The 18,871-nt window shown below is 33.6% G+C and overlaps 1 protein-coding gene across 1 annotated transcript in view; it reads right to left on the bottom strand.

Moving 5' to 3' along the window:
* The window catches only part of pxb (putative Hedgehog signaling attenuator pxb), a 109,042-nt gene that overhangs the window by 83,526 nt on the left and 6,645 nt on the right, over positions 1–18,871 (bottom strand). Inside the window, exon 2 of the mRNA XM_081979658.1 lies at positions 13,002–13,236. Coding sequence (XP_081835784.1) covers positions 13,002–13,220 — 219 coding nt within the window. The 5' untranslated portion in view covers positions 13,221–13,236. The remainder of the gene's footprint in view (positions 1–13,001; positions 13,237–18,871) is intronic.

An 18,871-nucleotide genomic window follows, 5' to 3' on the forward strand; every position in this document is an offset into this window, starting at 1 on the left:
TATGACTGAAAGTAGGTTATATAAGAAGAAAAAGTATAAATAATACAATAACAAATCAATATTAAAACATTCATTATGCAGGAAACACCTTGCAAGAAATTATAATGAAATACAGTAATTGTTATTTCGGAGAGTTCAACAGTCAAGTAGATCAGTAACCTTAGTGGCAAAGTATTTACAACAAATTTCATTATTATTTCATTTTTTAATTTAAATTAACAGTTTCTTGCTTGCGATAATTAACAAGTTGGTTAATTGGCAAGAATTTCATCAAAACCTATTTGATATCTAAAAAAATATGTTCAAGTTGAGTTTCAACAGCACTAAATTTATTTTTAAATCTGTATTCACCTTTGCAGTTTCCTAATAAAATTGATTTATTAAAGATATTAAACCAAATTAAATTAAAAATTCACAGATTAAAAACGTTAAAAATCTATAAACGGTAGCTTTAAGCAGCATGTCGATAAATTTCCGAGGCGTGCCAAACATTTTTGATAGCAAAGTCATAAATAAAATTACTAACGCTTATTCCAAAATATACAACTCGGAATCGTAAAATCTCTCCAGTTATAAAAGAGAGGTTTATAAATTATCTTAAAGTAGCTTGTGCAGGTGTAATAAATGTTGAATCGACGGTTTATTGCTCTTGTCGTTAGTGAAGTTAGAATTTTAAATGCTTGAGACGACGGGGGGTGGCCGAGAAGACTTTATTAGTCTACAAATTAGTGTTGATTATTGTTCTAAACAAGATTTATGTCTAATTTATTCTCAACGTTGTTTCCAAAAAAAAGGTTGCTTTGTTGCAACCAGATTTATGTATCGTGTAAGTCATAATTCAAACACCAGCTTTATTTATAACCCTTTCACTCACACAGAAAACGCCCTTCGAAAAATTATTTTAGGACCTCCCTTAAAGGTATACTTGATTTACACACCCTTTACTCTTGACAGTCTGGTTTGACTCATTTTCTAAATATTCGCAGCTTTGTTTACACCCTGCCCTGGGTAAAACAAACTATTTTGAAACCAGGCTAAAACACTATAGGGTCGTAAATTGGAAATTCCTTGCAACAACTTATCGACGTCTGTCAATTAAAATTTCTGAGAAACTGTTATTAATATTAAATTGACCCATTTGTATGTGTTTCCCTTTTCACCCTAATTCAGCCCGAGTTGGAAGTGTTTAATGTTGCATAGCCGCGGCTCTCTAATTATTTTCGTATTGGCCTTATGAAAATAATAGCGTACTATGACGCTTTTGGTTAATGCGAGTTGATTGTGGTTTCAATTGGGCTAATAGAATTTAGTTACATAGACCGCTCATAATTAAGTTGCTAATTGGTGCTATCACTTTGGTAATCAACGTGCTGGTAAATTTGTCAATGGGGAATAACACCAAAATTTTTTATCATCGTCATTTTGGCTTTATGTCCCTTATATCCAAATTTAATCAGAGTTGGAAGGAAAATAATAAAAAAATGTAATAAACAGTGGGCAAATTATTTGATTTTACAAAACCTTGTTTTATTTTTAAATTTTAAAATAATTCTAGTTACACTATTTTATGAATGGAAATGTCAATAAAACCATGTCGGTCTTTGTTTGTTTTTTTATTGACTTTGTTGCACTCATAAATTGATCAAATATCCATGTGACGTTGTAAGCTAAATTCTAAAAGTAAAAACGTCAAAAACGTGATTGAAAAGGTTTGGAAAACTGTTCCAAGAACACGAGGAGTAACCTTTCACAAATACATTCACGGTTTTTAACCTTCCAATAGACTCGAACGTCTCAATAACCCTTTGGGAAAAAGGGCAATCTAGAGTAAAAATATTGATTTTAGACTGGTTCACGTTTGAAATCCAGAGCTTTTACTATAAAACGCATAAACAAGTTGTTAACCACCATCAACATTTTTTGGTAAAACGAAGTATTAAGTAATGCACAATTTGTATGACAAAAAAATATTACTTGAAAATATTGCTTTGTTAAGTATGCAAAGTGTAGTGGCAAACCATAACTTGTGACACACTAATTTTCACCTGATAATTATGACCTAAAAGTGAATTTTTAGGGTTAGGTTTCATTAAATTTTGGTTCTATAATCTTCGTTGACTGTTGTATACGTTGCAACTGTCAAAGTGTGCTCACATAAAAATCACAAAAAATTGATTTTTTTTTTGTAAAGTGTGCTATTTATTGAAAAAGTCTATGGTCACGTGACACCTGTCAAAGTGCACCTAATAAAACATTTATAAAACATACACTTTTCGGTAATTTTAGAGCAGGGTATCACAAAAATCATATTTAGAGCTTTATGAGAGGATTTTGACAGTTTTAGAGCAATTGAAGTTAAAGTTTAGAGTTTAACGCAAATATTGCACATGTAGACTTGACGTGTTATTGATCGAGTTTAGCTGGTTCATTAGGTATTTCAATGTTGAAATTACCAATAAAATACCCAGGTAAAACACTTTACTTAAATCACGTTTAAAATGGTAGAAAAGGAGTATTTTATGTGCATTACAAGGCTTTCTCCACGTTATTTTTCAAATTTATGTAGTTAACTTTTTATTTATGGCAGTTGCTTGACTAAAACATTTAACTATTACACCATAAAGACGTATAGTTTTTTGTTTATGGCACAAATATGCACTACAGTAATTTATAAATTTTGGGTTCTACAGAAATGTTACTTTGTTTCAGATAAAACGAAATATATCATTGTAACATTTTAAAACTCACTAATAGTGGAAACTTAACACAATAAAATAAAGGATACAATTTATTAACGATGAAATATTTCAAAATATGTATTTTATAGCTTCCTGAACAGAAATTCCTTTCGACATGAAGTTATAAAGCATACTTTTTTACTTCGTAGTTTTGTTTATGTTTGTGAACACTTTTCAACCATTAAACTGTACTTTATAGGTGTAGGGTCCTAGTCAAGCAATAGCAACACGATACAGCAACTCTAGCAAACACTAAAGCAGTATTTGACGATAAAATCAAATATTTAGACTAAAAAATATAGCATAAGGTCACGTGCAAAATACGTTTTAACAATGCAAAAAAAAACATACAAAAGTCCTATTCAGAGCTCTTCAAGGTTGATTTTGGTAGTTGTTCACTGAAGTGGCAATTTAGGGTCATGTGACCTGTGTCACACATGCAGAAATGCGCACAACAGAACGTAAAAATATAAAATACGTTCCTTGGCAACTATAGGAAAACATAAACGTCATATTTAGAACTTTATGAAAAAAAAGGACTATACTGTAGCTGTTTATTAAAGTCGAACTTTACGGTCACGTGATTCGTAAAACGTGAAAGAATAAAATACGCTTTGACAACTCTAGATGGTACCAGAATGTCGTATTTACAGCTCTATAAAGCGGATTTTGACAGTTGTTTACTGAGGTCGCAGTTTAGGATCACGTGACACCTGTCACACGTGTCAAAATGCGTGCAACAAAACGTGAAAATACAAAAAAAGCATTTTGACAACGCTAGGTAATCATGAACCTCATATTTAGAGCTCTTTGAAGAGGAGAGTGACAGTTTTTCTACAGCTGCCTATTCTAGTTGAATTTTAAGGTCACGTGACTCTTGTATACGTAATGGAGATCAAAGTGGGCTTTTTAAATTGTAAAAGGATAAAATACGCTTTGACAACTCTAGAAGGTACCAGAAATCTCGTATTTAGAGCTCTATGAAGAAGGTTTTGAGAGTTTTACGGCATATTTAACGCTCTTGAATGCTGATTTGGCCATTATCTACTGAGGTTACAGTTTAGGGTCACGTGAAACCTGTCAAACATGTCAAAATTGGTAAAAGAAAACATACAAATATAAAATAGACTCTTTGACAGCTCTAGGTAATCATAAAACTCACATTTAGAACTGTATGAAGAGGATTTTAACATTTTTATGGTCTATTCAAAATTCTTCAAGGTTGATTTTGACAGTTGTTTAGTAAAGTGACAGTTTACGGTCACGTGACAACTGTTACACTTGCCGAAATGCGCACAAGCAAGCGGAAAAATATAAAATAAACTTTTTGGAAACTCTACGTAATCATAAAGGTCATATTTAGAGCTCTATGAAGAGGAAGGTGACTGTAGCTGCTTATTGGAGTGAAAATTTAAGGTCACGTGACTGTCATATACGTCAGAACTGTCAAAGCGCCCTCTTTAAAAGGTAAAAGTGTAAAATACGCTTTGACAACTCTAGAGGATACCAAAAATGTCGTATATAGAGGATTTTGAGAGTTATTTGTGGAGGTGGTGAGTGGATTTTGAGAGAAAATAATTCTAGTTACACTATTTTATGAATGGAAATGTCAAGAAAACATTAGTTGTTTTATTGCCTTTGTTGCACTCATAAATTGATCAAAATTGCCAAATATCCATGTGACGTTGTAAGCTGAATTCTAACAGTAAAAACGTCAAAAATGTGATTGAAAAGGTTTGGAAAACTGTTCCAAGAACACGAGGTGTAACCTTTCACAAATCCATTCACGGTTTTTAACCTTCAAAAAGACTCGAACGTCTCAATAACCCTTTGGGAAAAAGGGCAATCTATCATAAGATATTGCTTTATGACCGTTACTAACAAGTTGCCTTACAACTCAACTTTCTCCCTAATAAAACTTGAAAAAATTGGTAATTAAACTAATTGAATAATTACAGAATGATTCAGACCAGATGCTTCCAAAACAGTCACTAGATTAATAACGTTAATGACAATTAAGATAAGCCCCCGTATTAGAACCGGAATTTATTATGGAAAAAGTGTTTCCTTTAGATAAAATGTTGTTGTTTTTTCGGTAGTAATAAATATCCGACCGTTTACCATAACTACGCATTCATTAGGGCTCGTTTTTCTCTCGGAGGGCTGGAAAGCCATTCATTTTGTCGCCAATTAAGTTGTTAGGACGCGATTAAAAGTTAATGAATTGTGTTTGTTTGGGTGCCGCTCTTATCTTCAGCCAGTTGATCAAAAACACGTTTTTAATTTAAACCGTTGATTGGTAGCAAAAATTTCATAATCCACTAGAGATGGTATTTAAGCATTAACTAAATAGAATGACTCAATTAAAAATGTCCAGCCATTAACGCAAGTGCGCAATTTTCCGTATCGTAAATAACAGAAAAAACGATGTTTATTCATGAACCCCGGTCCTGTATACACGTTAATGGCTGTATTTACTCTGGGGAATAAAATATATGACACTCAACGCTGCAGGGACGATGATGAATATTCACTTTTTTTTTCCTGGAAATGAGTAGGGTGAAACTTCCGCGCAAAAACTCGCCAACTATGTTTGTGAAAACTCAAGTATCAAAAACGGGTTAAGTAGCGCTTAGGCGAAGAATATTCAAAGTTGCTTTGATGTCGAAAACTTCCTCAAGAAACCGAGTTTCTCCCGCCAGGAAATTTGATTCTGTACCTCAAAGGCGGTAAGAATGCCTATTTACTATTATTCACGACCCTTAAGAAACTGGAAAATGCAATGAAAACTTTCGAAAGGTATTTAGTTTCAAACGTGCTTAACAACCCAACTGAAATTTCAATCATTTTACGTAAATTACGAATAATTTTAGCGACTTTTTTGCGGCTTTGTTTGACAGTTGGGTCAACAGTTTCATCAGCCGGATCAGGCCGAATGGGGGATTTAAAACCTGAATTTCGCATAGACAATGCGATCGAGGCCTGTGGGAAATACAGCAGGCCTGCAATTAAATATTAATTGGCCATTGCAGGCGCCACTATGCTTTGACATGATCCTAATAATGTTTGATGTGGTTCGGTGTACTTTTAAAGAGATTGTTCCAATGGAATAGACTATTCATGACGATCAAATGGACCAAAATGTTTTCAATCCATCAACAGAAAAGTTGTTTGAAAAAGTTTGCAATTACTGTAATTAACAAAATTAAAGAGTAAATAGCAATATCAATCAATCACATTTGATAAAAAATATAATATATATATATATATATGGTTAAGATCAGCATGATTGGCAATTACGTCATCGTGTAACTCAGGTAAATGTAAATGCTATCAAATTTATTTGTACTTTTTTGTATCTGAATATTCTGTTGTAATCCAGTCCATAAAGTTATAAAACACGAATCTAATTAGTATTAACTAGACAGTGACATGTATGACCCTAAACTTTAATTTCAATTGCTTTAAAACTGTCATAGAGCTCTAAATACGACTTTTATGATACATTCTTGTTATATAACTCTAGAATGTATCAGTTAAGGGTTGTAAAAGAGTTTGTTTGTGTGACAGTTGTCACGTGACTCTAAACTGCAATTTCAATAAGCAAATGTCAAAATCAACCTTCAATACGACGTAAAACTCTCAAAATCCTCTATGGTATGGTATATACGACATTTTTGGTATCCTCTAGAGTTGTCAAAGCGTATTTTATACTTTTACCTTTTAAAGAGGGCGCTTTGACAGTTCTGACGTGTATAACAGTCACGTGATCTTAAATTTCGACTCCAATAAGCAGGTACAGTCACCTTCCTCTTCATAGAGCTCTAAATATGACCTTTATGATTACGTAGAGTTTGCAAAAAGTTTATTTTATATTTTCCCGCTTGGTTGTGCGCATTTCGGCAAGTGTAACAGTTGTCACGTGACCCGAAACTGCCACTTTACTAAACAACTGTCAAAATCAACCTTCAATAATTTTGAATAGACCATAAAAATGTTAAAATCTAAATGTCACTTTCATGATTACCTAGAGTTGTCAAAGAGTCTATTTTATATTTTTACGTTTTCTTGTACCAATTTTGACATGTTTGACAGGTTTCACGTGACCCTAAACTGTAACCTCAGTAAATAATGGCCAAATCAGCATTCAAGATCTTTAAATAGGCCGTAAAACTCTCAAAACCCCATATAGCTCTAAATACGAGATTTCTGGTACCTTCTAAAGTTGTCAAAGCGTATTTTATACTTTTACAATTTAAAAAGCCCACTTTGATATCCATTACGTATACAAGAGTCACGTGACCTTAAAATTCAACTAGAATAGGCAGCTGTAGAAAAACTGTCACTCTCCTCTTCACAGAGCTCTAAATCTGAAGTTCATGATTACCTAGCGTTGTCAAAAGGTTTATTTTGTATGTTCACGTTTTGTTGCACGCATTTTGACACGTGTGACAGGTGTCACGTGATCCTAAACTGTGATCTCAGTGAACAACTGTCAAAACAACTGTCACTTTGATAATTGTGACCTATACAAAAAACACGTGACCTTAAAGTTCGACTTTAATGAACAGCTACAGTATTTTATATTGCCAAGGGACGTATTTTATATTTTTACGTTGTGTTGTGCGCATTTCTGCATGTGTGACACAGGTCACATGATCCTGAATTGCAACTTCAGTGAACAACTACCAAAATCAATCTTGAAGAGCTCTGAATAGGATTTTTGTATGTTTTTTTTTGCATTGTTAAAACGTATTCTATAAGGGACTCTATCACGTGACCTAATGCTACATTTTTCAGTCGAAATATTTGATTTTATCGTCAAATACTGCTTTAGTGTCTGCTAGAGTTGCTGTATCGTGTTGCTATTGCTTGACTAGGACCCTACACCTATAAAGTACACTTTGATGGTTGAAAAGTGTTCACAAACATAAACAAAACTACGAAGTAAAAAAGTATGCTTTATAACTTCATATCAAAAGTAATTTCTATTCAGGAAGCTATAAAATACATATTTTCAAATATTTCATCGTTAATAAATTGTATCCTTTATTTTATAGTGTTAAGTTTCCAGTATTAGTGAGTTTTAAAATGTTACAATGATATATTTCGTTTTATCTGAAAGAAAGTAACATTTCTGTAGAACCCAAAATTTATAAATTACTGTAGTGCATATTTGTGCCATAAACAAAAAACTGTACGTCTTTATGGTGTAATAGTTAAATGTTTTAGTCAAGCAACTGCCATCAATAAAAAGTTAAGTACATAAATTTGAAAAATAACGTGGAGAAAGCCTGGTAATGCACATAAAATACTTCTTTTCTACCATTTTGAACGTGATTTAAGTAAAGTGTTTTAGCTGGGTACTTTATTGGTAATTTCAACATTGAAATGCCTAATGAACCAGCTAAACTCTATCAATAACACGTTAAGTTTACATGTGCAATATTTGCGTTAATCTCTAAACTTTAACTTCAATTGCTCTAAAACTGTCAAAATCCTCTCATAAAGCTCTAAATATGATTTTTGTGATACCCTGCTCTAAAATTACCGAAAAATTTATGTTTTATAAATGTTTTATTAGGTGCACTTTGACAGGTGTCACGTGACCATAGACTTTTTTCAATAAATAGAACACTTTACAAAAAAAATCCAATTTTTGTGATTTTTATGTGAGCACACTTTGACAGTTGCAACGTATACAACAGTCAACCAAGAGTACAGAACCAAAATTTAATGAAACCTAACCCTAAAAATTCACTTTTAGCTTGCCTTCAAATTGAGGTTATCATTTGCAGTCAAACTTTGACGAATCAGGCGAAAATTAGTGTGTCACAAGTTCTGGTTTGCCTATTTTTCAAAAATTGTTTTACCAGTCACAGTAGTGTAGGTTAAAAATACCTGAAATTTAAAAATCTGGAAAATTGATTGAAAGGTGATTAAGAAAAATTTAATTCAATTTCTAAAAAGTGTCAAAAAGTATGTTACAACTGCTTCAAATTGCAAACAAAGTTTCTGCATTGTTTGTTGTTTCAAGTTAGTTTTCAAGATATTTGAAAAAGTTTAATTAGACCAATGACTAACGAAATTAACTTTAATTATTGTGGTATAAGTAAATATCTCAGAAACTAGACTTTTTTTAATAAATAACCATACCTAATATTATATTTCGATCATGAAGAATTGATTCAATAAAGCTAGTTACTAGAGAAAGCAATATTTTCAAGTAATATTTTTTTGTCATACAAATTGTGCATTATTTAATACTTCGTTTTGCCAAAAAAATTTGATGGTGGTTAACAACTTGTTTCTGCGTTTTATAGTAAAAGCTCTGGATTTCAAACGTGAACCAGTCTAAAATCAATATTTTTAGGACCATTAAGCAGGGAAAGCTTTTAAGTTTGTTGCTCCTTGCACGGTCAAACTGACTTTCCGGTATTTTTCCTCTAGACTAATAAATATTTGAAACTCCAGAGAGACTGAAATAAACGACAACATTGAGCAAAACTATATGGCTCAAAAGGCATCGCAAATGGCGCAATGCGACGTATAAATATCGGTTAATATCTCCTCGGATACTATCGGGGTGCATATTTTATTTACATATGAATTGAGAGAACTCGAAAACTATACAAGATTTTTCGAGGACAAGTCACACTCCTCGACGACTTTGTTTTGTTGCATCTTTTATTAAGCTTTCCAGCCTTTATGGCGTTCGTCGCCCGTCTGGAGTAGAAGGTTATGAAATTCTTTTTTTGGGGCGAAACAACGAAGGATTTTAAAGAATAAAAAACCACTTAAGGCGGATAGAAGATAATTAAAAGGAAACTGAAAAGTGCGGGGAAAAGTTTCTGTGGAAACCCTTTGAAAATGGACGTTATCAAGCTTTTTTTGTAGTAGAAAATCGTTTACAAAAGCAAACATCAGTAGCCCCGGGAAGATCCGATATCAAATGAGTTTTTAATATTCTGACAGGAAATTGTCAGCGGTTTATACGTTATTTTATGGCTACTTCTAGTACTGGTTTTTATTGCTGTTTGGTTTTGGGTTTTATTACTTGAATTAATATGGTCCCAAGGCGGCTAATAAATCGTCCGTTAACAGTCTTGAACACACAATGTCTGACTGAAACCAATAAAAAGAACTAAATTCAAAAATAATACTGTGATTAATTAATTTCCATCTTGGAAATTTACCGAAAAATTACTTAATAATGCTTAAAAGGAAATTTTCCTTGATAGGGAAAACAACTGTCAAACTTGTCATTGTTATTATCATACTTATCATGCATTCTAATGAGATAATTTAAACGCCATTTGCACCGTCGTACTTTAAGCATAGCTTAAGTTAACGGTGGTTTAGAGTGTGACCTTTTTCACCTGTACTGTCACAGTCTGACCCACAGTTAAATTAAGCTCGGCATACAAAACGACGGTGTAAACGGGGGTAAATTATTAAAAAAGTACATTAAACTTTGTTTGAATTGATATTGGATTGTTGTACAATTAATTAAAAAACGAATTATTTTTTAATTTTCAAATTTTCCAATTTTTTCCTGGAAAGTTACCGGAAACTTTCTGAAAAATCTTGTATACCTAACCTCAACACTTTTCAAAATAATATGAATTTTGAAAAAAATAGTTCTAAATTTATCCCTTCTGGACAACACATTCCCGGTATAAAAGCTTTAATCTTTCGATAGCGTGACATTTCTACTATATATGGTATACAGGGTGATCAAAAGACAATTTCAAGGGCTACAAATTGGTATATTAAACCACCCTATAATTGTCAAAATAACAGAGTTATGGGCTGTCACAGTAAAAACTGTCAAAATCAAACAACGCAGTTTTAACAGTAAATAACTCACTTATTCGACGGTTTAGGTAAAAACGCTATACAGTGTGGTCAAAAGTGAATTTCAAGGGCCACAAATTGGTATATTGAACCACCCTATAATTGTCAAAATAACCGAGTTATTGACAATACACTGAATTTCCTCCAACATCCTTGTAACTGTAACTTGTAAAAAAATAACAAATGTGAATCTTGTAGATATTTGCATATGCTTTATTCCTAGATAATCCGTCAGTATATAAAGTGTCCCAAATCTGAGCAAAAAACCAAACTAATCATTTTTTATTCCTTTTTTGGAATCTACATCAAATTCTAGACCTACTTGATGTAAAATGTTTGTATCGATATTCAATTGTTTTTGCTCTAGCAGCATTTGAGCAAAATTTTGGTTCACTTTTCCAGAAAATCGTCCATAACTGACTTATTTGAAACATCTTGTATAAACACACCGTATAACAAAAGAAAGCTAATGAAAGGGGCTATCACGTGACGTCGAGCGGTCATGACTATGTTGTCCCGTTTAACCGCTAGAGGGCGTCTCTGTTTTTTTGCAGTTGTTGCTGAATATCTCAGAAACGTTTTAGATTAGAGGTCTGAAAGCTCTAATTTTACCAGAAATGCACCTCCACGAGATACAACTTTTACCTTCTATACACTTTTTTGGTATCACGCACCGTTTGACTTGTCAAGAAATTTCAAGTAAAAATTTTTAATTTTCAAAATTATCCTGAACTGCCTAAATACCTTCAAGTTAATAGTACAAAAATGTAAAAAATAAATTATTTTTTAATTTTCAGATTTTCCAACTTTTTTGGAAAATTACCGAAAATTTTCTAGAAAAATGTCCATAAATTTAACTTTCCGGAAATTTTACATCCCTGCTTCTAATACTGCACTTAAAATGTATCTTTTGTCTAAAAGCAAAGAAGATTAGTAAACATAACCTAATTTTTGAAATTTTGTAAATGTTTCTTTATATTTATTAGAGATGATCAGTGGCAACTTTCAAATTAGTTAGGTCATCAGAAAGAGAAAGTGACGTGACTGCATGGATGCTATTTTAACCTTATTAAGTAGGGTCACGTAAACTTTATCATTCCAATCGACGCTTCAAAATAGTCACGTGACCTTTGTAGGAAAATTTGATACTTGAATCACGTGACTTTCCGAAATTCCTTGCGATCGTGAAAATAGCCACGTAATTTTCAGTACAACATTTCCACTTTAAATATGGTAAGTAGTTTTAATTTAGGAAATTCAACTTGGAAACTTAGAATTTAAATTTGTAAAATAATAATTGACTATAGAGTGGACGTGAAAAGTCACTTTTGAGGTTTTTTTAAGTAAATTTTAAAGTTGTCATATCTTTGAAATAGTACAAATGGACTTTGAGTTTGAATTCCGGTTTATGAAATTTTACTTGGAATACAGTTGACAATTTTAAAGTAAGACAGTTGATTTAATTTACAAATTAACATCATTTCTTATTTTTTTCTTGCATAATTAATTTCCTATTCTATATGGATAGGTGTGATTTTGACAGAAAAATCATAAAATCTAGGATATTTCAATATTTACTATCAAAAATATTACTAATGACATCTTGATTATATCATTCCAAATAAGAAGAGCAAGGAATTTTTTAAAGGTAATCTAATTCCATCTTAAACTAAAACAAAAAATTAAATTATTTACTTTATTTCCTACCTTGAAGCTTATAAATAATCGAATAGGTCGTCGCAAACTGAATCTCAACTAATCTGTTTCGTTATAGAGCTGTATTGCATATTTATGTGGCTAAAACTTTCAAAATTTACATTGTTAATTTATATTAGCCAGAAGACTGACTTAATCGACTATTAGGGCATAGTTTAATTCCCAAACTTTTCTATTATCCTTGCTCGTTTTATGTATGTAACAGACAGGATGAATTTACTCTTATAATTGAAGTATTTAAATTTGATGAATAATTATGAAAATTGTCTGTTAACCACCTACCCAAGGTCTGAGATATTATAACATTTTAATTCAGGTAATTGGCGGAAAGTTTTGATTCGTTACGGCTTTCACAAACATAATTTTTCAGTCTTAATCATGTGGTCATCCCACAAGTGCACTCTGACTATTTCGCATAAATTACAGCGGACGTAATTACAAATTACCAGCTCAAATTAACCATTTTAAGTGTGTGACACCCTCATTCCTCCTGTCAGATCTACACGTTATTTATAACCGGAGCGCTAAACGGCCATATGGTCGGTAGAAGTTTATCACACATGTCGCTACTATACGAAAACGAACCGGCATAGAAAACACGTTATAATTTTTAATGAGCATTCATGTATTGACAAGACATCTGTCAAACACTGGCGGCTTTTTCGGTTGTGAAAAAAAAACACAACTTACCGGAAGGGCGTCGCACGTTTCGATCGTCAACGGATCATCAGAGCAGAACCTGGGATCCGCCGGTTGCAACGAGGGCGGTCGTGGTGGTGGCGGCAGCAGGAATTCCGGGGGTGGTCCTGGACATTCGCAGTCGGCGGCGGCGTCGATGACGTCCCACATTGTGGGATCTTCAGGACTTGGGGTATCGTCGCCGTAGACCGCCCCTGCGGCTTTTGCCATAGACTTTTGTCTACCTCTGAAAGAGTGACAGAGATTCTATTCAAACCCTTAAATTGGCCAAATTGTGTAAAAAGTATATGATTAATTAATCTTGAGGGTTAACAAATTGTATACAAAGTGGATTAGAGTCTTCTTTTAGGATGTTTGATCTATGACAAATCTGTTAAAATCCAGCTCAATTTTGAAAGAAAACTGACCAGTTGATTTTAAAAAACCAAACATATCTTAAAAACAGTACCTACTTATATCAATGTCCAAAAAGGCAATAAACTTATAAAGAAACTTTAAAATTGGCCAAATTATAGAGAAAGTGCATTATTAATCATTTTATAGGTTTTCGAGTCTGGTTTCTGGCGGCTGTGTCGTGTGATCCAGTATACAGGATGCTAATTGGTCTGTCACTGACAAAATGACATGACATCTGACAAAATCCAGTCCAAATGACCAGGGTGCGTATTCTTGAAACGAGGGAAGGAAATTATCAGGAAAAAGACCTGCAGAATGTGACAGGAACCCGCCATTGTCAGCTTCTTCTGTCACATTCTATCAACACTTCTCTTGAGAATTCCATTCCCTGCTTTCAAGAATAGGCCCCCAGAAACCTCTACAGAAATCTTAAAATTGGCGAAATTGATAGAAACTATACTATTAATTATTTTATAGGTTTATAAGTCTATTTTTAACAATTGTGACATGTGAACCACTTAAGACGTTTATTGGTTTGTCACTAAGGTGATATCTGGCAAAATCCTGCCCATATAACAATGAAACTGTAACAAATCCTTGAGAGTTAACAAATTGTATAGAAAGTGCATTATTAATCATTTTATAGGTTTATGGGTCTGTTTCTGACAGTTGTGGCGTGTGTTCCACTATTTAGGACAGTGCCTAATTTGCCACTAAAGTCATATCTAACAAAATCCCGTCCAAATGACAATGAAAGTATAAAGAAACTTTAAGAGTTAACAAATTGTATAGAAAGTGCATCATTACCTACTCATTTTATAGTTTTATAATGACAATTCTGGCTGCTAGATTGACTAGATGGTACTTGATCTGTCATTATAGTGAGAAACACACAATTTGCTCCATCGAGATATAAAACCAGGTACCGTCATAAAAAATGATAACGTGACCTTAAGGATGCTATTTTGGCATTGAAAACAGTAACGTAACCTTAAAAAATAGCTTTCAATCTTAAAAATGGTCACAGTGCCTTTAGAGCAACATTTTGACCTTAATTATGGTCACATGACTGTAAGGATACTGGATACTATTTTAATCTGAGGTAGAGTTTCAAAATTCCCTTCGACTTTTGAAAGTAGTCACGTGACCTTCGTAACTAAATTTGATTATTGAAAACACTCACGTGACCTTCAGAACTACATTTTGGGTTTAAATATGGTCACGTGACTAGGCAAGGATACTATTTTAATCTTAAGTAGAGTCATGTGACCTTCAAGATTCCATTCGACCTTTGAAAATAGTCACGTGACCTTCGTAACTAAATTTGATTATTAGAAACACTCACGTGACCTTCAGAACGACATTTTGGCCTTAAATATGGTCACGTGACCGTTGCCTTCTAATTTACGTAGTTTTGGAGATATTTTTGAAATTTTAATAACCTCTAGCGCCCAAATCGTTCATCCAATCCACTCATGTAAGGATATTTTCTGAAAGCTCTTAATCTGCTCTATTTTTTTATTTTGGTGGTTTTTGACCTATATTTGAAGGTAAGGGAGTTGATAAGGGTTGAACAGTAGGGTGCACTATGGGCAAAATGTGTTAGAAGGAGGCTGTTTAGGTTTTTGCCGCTTTGCGACCAAACTAAGCAATCTGCGCCAAAATATCAATTTTAACCTTTTTAACATTCTAACCACCCTATAAATTTCAACTCTCTCAGTCTTTTTGGAGATATTTGCGTTTGAATTTTCAACACCCTCTAGCGAACAAACCGTGCAACCAATCGACTCGTGTAATGGTATTTTTGGAAAGCCCTTCAACTGCTCTATCTTTTTTATTCCAGTGACTTTTGCCCTAAATTTGAAAATAAGGGAGTTATTAAAGGTAGAACGGTCGGGTGCACTATTGAAAAAATGTGTTAGAGGGAGGTTGTCTAGATTTTGGGCGTTTTACACCAAAATTAAACAATTTTCGCTCAAATGTCATAAATACAAAATTTTAGCTTTTTTAACCCTCTAACAACCCTGCAATTTCAGCCCTCTCACTCTTAAGGTTTTCGAGATATTTTGATGTTAAAAATTCAATGGGGATACAAAAAGTTTACGGTATAGTGTAACTCGATCTTGTCAGGCTGTCATCGAGGGGTCGCTGTTATGTAAACAGGTATTTGCGAGACAACACATCATTTCAACTGGATATCAGATTTCTTTGTCAGTCTAACATGTGACCCGAAGGCATGATTTATAAATGCCGTTTCGCATGGAACATGTCGGTTTTATGGACGAGGAAGTCGATTATCCCCTTATTCCGCTGTCGTCGATGTTCATCTTCAGGAATGTTACCGGAAATCTGTTTTGGATGCATTAATAATAATTTGTAGCCTCAACAGGAAATTGCTACAAATTAGTGGAAACTGTCGTTCTCTGATGAAACCACGTGAAAAAGTTTGACATAAACAACAAAAAAAATAATATTTATTCGCAGACGATACGGTACAAATGGAACCAGACCGGCTTGAATGGAAAAACGCTTAATTTCGATCTGATACCGGCCCGAAACGACCTGGGTTTACATGCAAATTTTATGATTTAATCAATTAGGTTATCGCCGTAGGGAATTGTATTCAATTTGCCCTATTTAGTTTATGACGGACACTATACCCCTATTTGGTTCGCATATAATAGCAGTCGTTAGCGGTTTGGTCTCTTGACGATGACTATGTTTAGCCGTGTATTAAGTAATAATTGTTTGCTTTAAATCTGCTTAATCAGTTGTATCCAAATTGTTTCCAGACAATTTTGTAGTTGGGTTTAAACCTTCATTAATCCCAAACATTATTCTAGAAGTATGCTGTACTAGAAGTCAGGGAGAATAACGATGAAAGTCAGCAAAATTCGAATATTTGAGTTAGGGAAATGTTTCCAAGGAACCAAAAATATTCTGCCCTCAGTGGACTGAGTTAGGGCACTTATAACCGGATAAACGCAATCACAGTAAGCACTATTGGCAAAAAGTTAGTTTCAAATTGAACTAAATTCTTTCCATTCTTTCAACTTTTTTGAAAAATGAGAAATTTTGAAAAACTTTTTTTATTATACTTAACAGAAAATACTACATTTTCAACTGTTTATAAAATACAGTAAATATGACATTTTCGGAACAGCGCACGGAAATTTTTTCCCGATCCCTCTTTCCGTGCGCTTAATAAACATAGATATCCATGATACTAGATATCCTATGGCAACCCGAAGAAAAAAAAGAAACGAGTAATGTGTCTATAGCAACGATTTATTTATTAATGACAAATTTTATTTTCTGTCAGTGAAAATTAAGTATTTATGTATTTATTACATTTTGCAAAAATGAATTCAGATTGTGAATAAAATCGGGATATTCCCGAAAATATCTTACAACGAGCGGCAGAAGTGAGTGCAGATTTATTACCAATGAAATCCAGGTTGAGATATGAACAAGACAAGAATATAACAGTTTTACCGAATGGCGGACTCAGAAACGAATCAAAATTGTGAGTGACGATATTCTTTTAGTATATTTTTCTGAAAAAGCCAACACTATGAAATCCTCCACTTTATGGAGTCGATTCTCTATGTTAAAGAGTTGTTTGGCAATAAAAGAAAATACTCACCATCAATATCCAAAAACGATTGCTTTTTTGAAACGACAAGCTGTAGGATATGTACCAAAGAAATCCAAGATTCTTACAGCAGAACAAGTAACCAAATTTTTATGTGAAGCTTCAGATGGAGAATATCTACTAGCAAAAGTAATTTTAGTGTTTGGCATCTTCGGTGCATGCCGCAGAGATGATTTAATACGTTTGAGTTTAGATGATGTGGAAGATAATGGGCGTTTCCTTGTCGTGTTCTTACGAGATGGAAAAACTCACAGGTCAAGAAGTTTTACCATTACCAATGAAAATTGCAAATTCGATCCCTGTACAATTTACCGTAAATACGCAGATCTCCGCCCTAAACATATGGAGAGTAGAAGATTATTTGTTGCATACCGAAACCAAAGATGTTACACTCAACATGTTGGGTGCCATACTATCAGTGGTATTCCAAAACTTGTTTCAAAATACCTAAAACTAAAAAATCCCGAAGAATATACCGGACATGGGCTAAGGCGCTCTTCGGCAACCATGTTGGTGGAAAACGGCGGTGATTTGCTCACTTTGAAAAGACACGGAGGATGGCTTTCTACCAATGTAGCAGAAGGATATATAGAAGAGTCCATACAAAGAAAAATTGAAGTATCACGGAAGTTGTTTAGCCCATGTAACTTGGAAACTACAACATCTGTAACAGTCAATCAAGAGAACCAAAGCACACACGAACACTCCGCTTCAACATCTTTAGCAGAGTCTTTAGTTCAACAAAAAGAAATGCAAAAGGGATTGAGCTTCAACAATAATACGAATTGTACAATAAATATTACTATTAATAATAACGGTTCTGTCCAAAATTAATTTTCTTAGAATTACCTACTTGTATTTTTTTTGTAAATTTGAGTTGTATGTACTTACATTTTTACTATTTTAAAAATAAAAATAAATATTCCCGATTTTCTCTTTCAGGTACCTAAGTATAATAAAAAATATCGTTCATTACTCGTCCAGAAATGGATTTTCCGTTCTTGCATGACTTCCCGTGTTCGGCTGCGCCTCACACGAGAATTAGTCACGCGCGCACGGAAAAATCCTCATTTCTGTACTGGTAATGAAATATACTATTTTTTGCACTTATTTCATCTAATTTAAGGTCCTTTGGTATAAATATGCTCTTTGATGTGCTTTGAGCCTAAATTACTCCCTTATTTGACAAGTTACGTCAAAATGTCATAGAAAACAAACGATAGAGCAGATTTCAAGCTTTCCAAAACTATCCCCACTTTAGTTGATTGATTATACCGTTTGCCCGCTAGAGAGCGTTCAAGTGCTTCCTACAGCACGAGTTACGTAATATACTATTATATGACCGTTTACTTGACGATCATTACTAAAATAACATAAACTGTCGAAATCAGTTGAGTTTAGGGTTTGACTATCAAATCCTCCATCAACCACAAACACATACCGCAAGATTATGTATTTATATCGATCGAGACTAAGCATTGTTAGCACTGACAAGCAATAGGTCTGCAACAACGCCGAAACAATCTAATCGGAATTAATATAACATCGGAGCGGAACTATTCCAGGCAATGGCATTTACTCTAACATGCCTCAATACATGGTTGACGCTAATTACCGTCGAGAATTTTGCTACTTCAAGTAATTTATTAAATAGTTTGCCGCTATGCACACGAGTCAAGTTTGAGGACGCTTGTGTTTACTAACTAGTTTTATGAGAGTTTGAGGTATCCTCCCGACTGCGATCGATCTGCCATTTATTGCCCCGTTACGGAAGGAAATTAAAACTTTTTTTGCCAATTAACTGGCCATG

This window comes from Ips typographus, linkage group LG5, assembly GCF_016097725.1.
Source record: "Ips typographus isolate SLU linkage group LG5, UJ_Ityp_2.0, whole genome shotgun sequence".
Lineage (NCBI taxonomy): Eukaryota > Metazoa > Arthropoda > Insecta > Coleoptera > Curculionidae > Ips > Ips typographus.